General features: G+C 37.4%; 1 protein-coding gene across 1 annotated transcript in view; it reads right to left on the reverse strand.

The window, feature by feature from the left end:
• The window catches only part of LOC147013926 (uncharacterized), a 9,181-nt gene extending 7,480 nt beyond the window's left edge, over window positions 1-1,701 (reverse strand). Inside the window, exons 1-2 of the mRNA XM_085851821.1 lie at window positions 1,057-1,701; window positions 35-960 (exon numbers count right to left, since the gene is read on the reverse strand). Coding sequence (XP_085707947.1) covers window positions 35-960; window positions 1,057-1,170 — 1,040 coding nt within the window. The 5' untranslated portion in view covers window positions 1,171-1,701. The remainder of the gene's footprint in view (window positions 1-34; window positions 961-1,056) is intronic.
• Between the last annotated feature and the right edge of the window lie 568 nt (window positions 1,702-2,269).

The following is a 2,269-nucleotide window of genomic DNA, read 5'->3' on the forward strand; positions in this document are numbered from 1 at the left end:
TTCAGGTTTGATGACGTAGAAAGGGGGAGTAAGCCTGCACTTTCTTCCCAGAACGAACAATGTATATTTTTTATGTTTTTTTCTCTTCTTCCAATTCTGTCTTTTAAGGCTTTCAGGTTTGATGACGTAGAAAGGGGGAGTAAGCCTGCACTTTCTTCCCAGAACGAACAATGTATATTTTTTTCTCTTCTTCCAATTCTGTCTTTTAAAGCTTTCAGGTTTGATGACGTAGAAAGAGGTAGTAAGAATTTTCTTGATAGGTTTAGATCCCAAAGAGTGGTAGCATTTCAAGTCTTCAAAATAAACCCAACTTTCCAAGTCTCCAAGGTATAACCACATTCCTGTTGAGTTTCCAAGATATGTATCACATTGTGAGTTATCAAGCCAGAACCCACATTTCAAGTCTCCAAAAATATAACCATCTATCCAAGACTCCAAGGTAGAATCACAATTTCCAGAAATATAGTGGGTTTCAGTGATAGATCTCACATAGTATAACTGTGGATCATCAAGGAAATCTCCATTTTTCCAATTTTGATGGGTTTCGGTGATAGATCTCACATAGTATAACTGTGGATCATCAAGGAAATCTCCATTTTTCCAATTTTTATGGGTTTCAGTGATAGATCTCACATAGTATAACTGTGGATCATCAAGGAAAACTCCATTTTTCAAAATGTCTGAAAATTGTGAGTCTCCAAGGTAAAACTTGTATTCTGGCTCATCAAGGTATAACTTGTTCAGGAGGTATTGTCTTGATAACTCACAATGAGTACTATTGTTGCAAAACTCTTTTTCAGGACTTTGCTGGTCTCCAAGGTATAACTCTTTGGTTGGATCATCAAGGACGAACTCGTTCTGTGGGTCTTGGTCGCTCATAAGGTCTTCAACCAAGTCAACAATTTCGCTCCAAGTTGTAGCAAAAGCAGTATTTTCATTTTGTATTTCAGATACAATTTCCTATGAGAGAAAATAATAATGTATTAATTAAGTTATTTAATTATTAAATGAGTATGCTTCAATCAAAGTTTGAAAATAGGAAAATAAAAATCTTACCTCAATGGATAAGAGGTTTGAATCCAGTTCATCAACTTGAAGGTTTAGTTCCATACAAGTCAGAGAGTTCCAAGGAACCCCAAAGTCATCCCACTCAAGGTCTTGGTCGCTCATAAGGTCTTCAACCAAGCCAACAATTTCCCCCCAAGTTGTAGCAAAAGCAGTATTTTCATTTTGTATTTCAGATACAATTTCCTGTGAGAGAAAATAATAATGTATTAATTAAGTTATTTAATTATTAAACGAGTCGATGTTTAAAAGGAACTAAAAATAGGAAAATAAAAATCTTACCTCAACAGATAAGAGGTTTGAATCCAGTTCATCAACTTGAAGGTTTAGTTCCATACAAGTCTGAGAGTTCCAGGCAAGCACACAGCACACCATTGCCAGCAAAAAAATGTTTAAAATGGAGCCTGGGCATGAGGCTTTTATAGGGAAAGACTGTTGGGTGTGGTTTCCTGTGGAAATTCCCTGGTGGAATTTCATAACATGCTGGAAACCATTTCATAACATGGAAACCATAGAAACTGAAATATGCTGGAATTTTCTAGTGATTTCTTTGTGAGTCAGAGATGAACTGGAAATGATGTAAGAGTAGGTGGGCGGGGCTTAAAAAAAGTGGGCGTGGCTTAGAAAAAAACCTCATGAAAAGTGGGCGGAGCTTAGCAAAGTGGGCGGGGCTTAGAAAAAGTGGGCGTGGCTTAAAAAATTCCTCACGAAAAGTGGGTGGAGCTTAGCAAAAGTGGGCGGGGCTTAAAGAAAAGTGGGCGGGGCTTATTGAATACCTTGTGAAAAGTGGGCGGAGCTTAGCAAAAGTGGGCGGGGCTTAAAGAGAAGTGGGCGGGGCTTAAAGAAAAGTGGGCGGGGCTTAACAAAAAAATAACCTGTGGCTCAGGAGGTGGTCAAACAAGAGCATTAAGAGAAGTTTATCATTTTGTAATGGCACAAATGGGGTATCTTAAAAAATATAAAGATTCAAATGTTTTGTTTGTCAATATTTTAGATGGGGATTATTGTGCAAAGAAAATTAAACTATTGAAGGAATTTGAGAATGAACAAATCTTTATAGGTTCAATGAGTGAGCTGTTCAACCCCCAGGTGTTCAATTCAATGAGGTTCAACCTCCAGGTTAAAAGGGGAGACAAATAAATATACCTTGGGATAAAAAGGGGGTTTATTTTTTGGGAAAAAAAAAGGGAATCGCTGAAAATCC

This window comes from Eptatretus burgeri, chromosome 13, assembly GCF_056783735.1.
Source record: "Eptatretus burgeri isolate ZD-2024b chromosome 13, Ebu_testis_v1, whole genome shotgun sequence".
Lineage (NCBI taxonomy): Eukaryota > Metazoa > Chordata > Myxini > Myxiniformes > Myxinidae > Eptatretus > Eptatretus burgeri.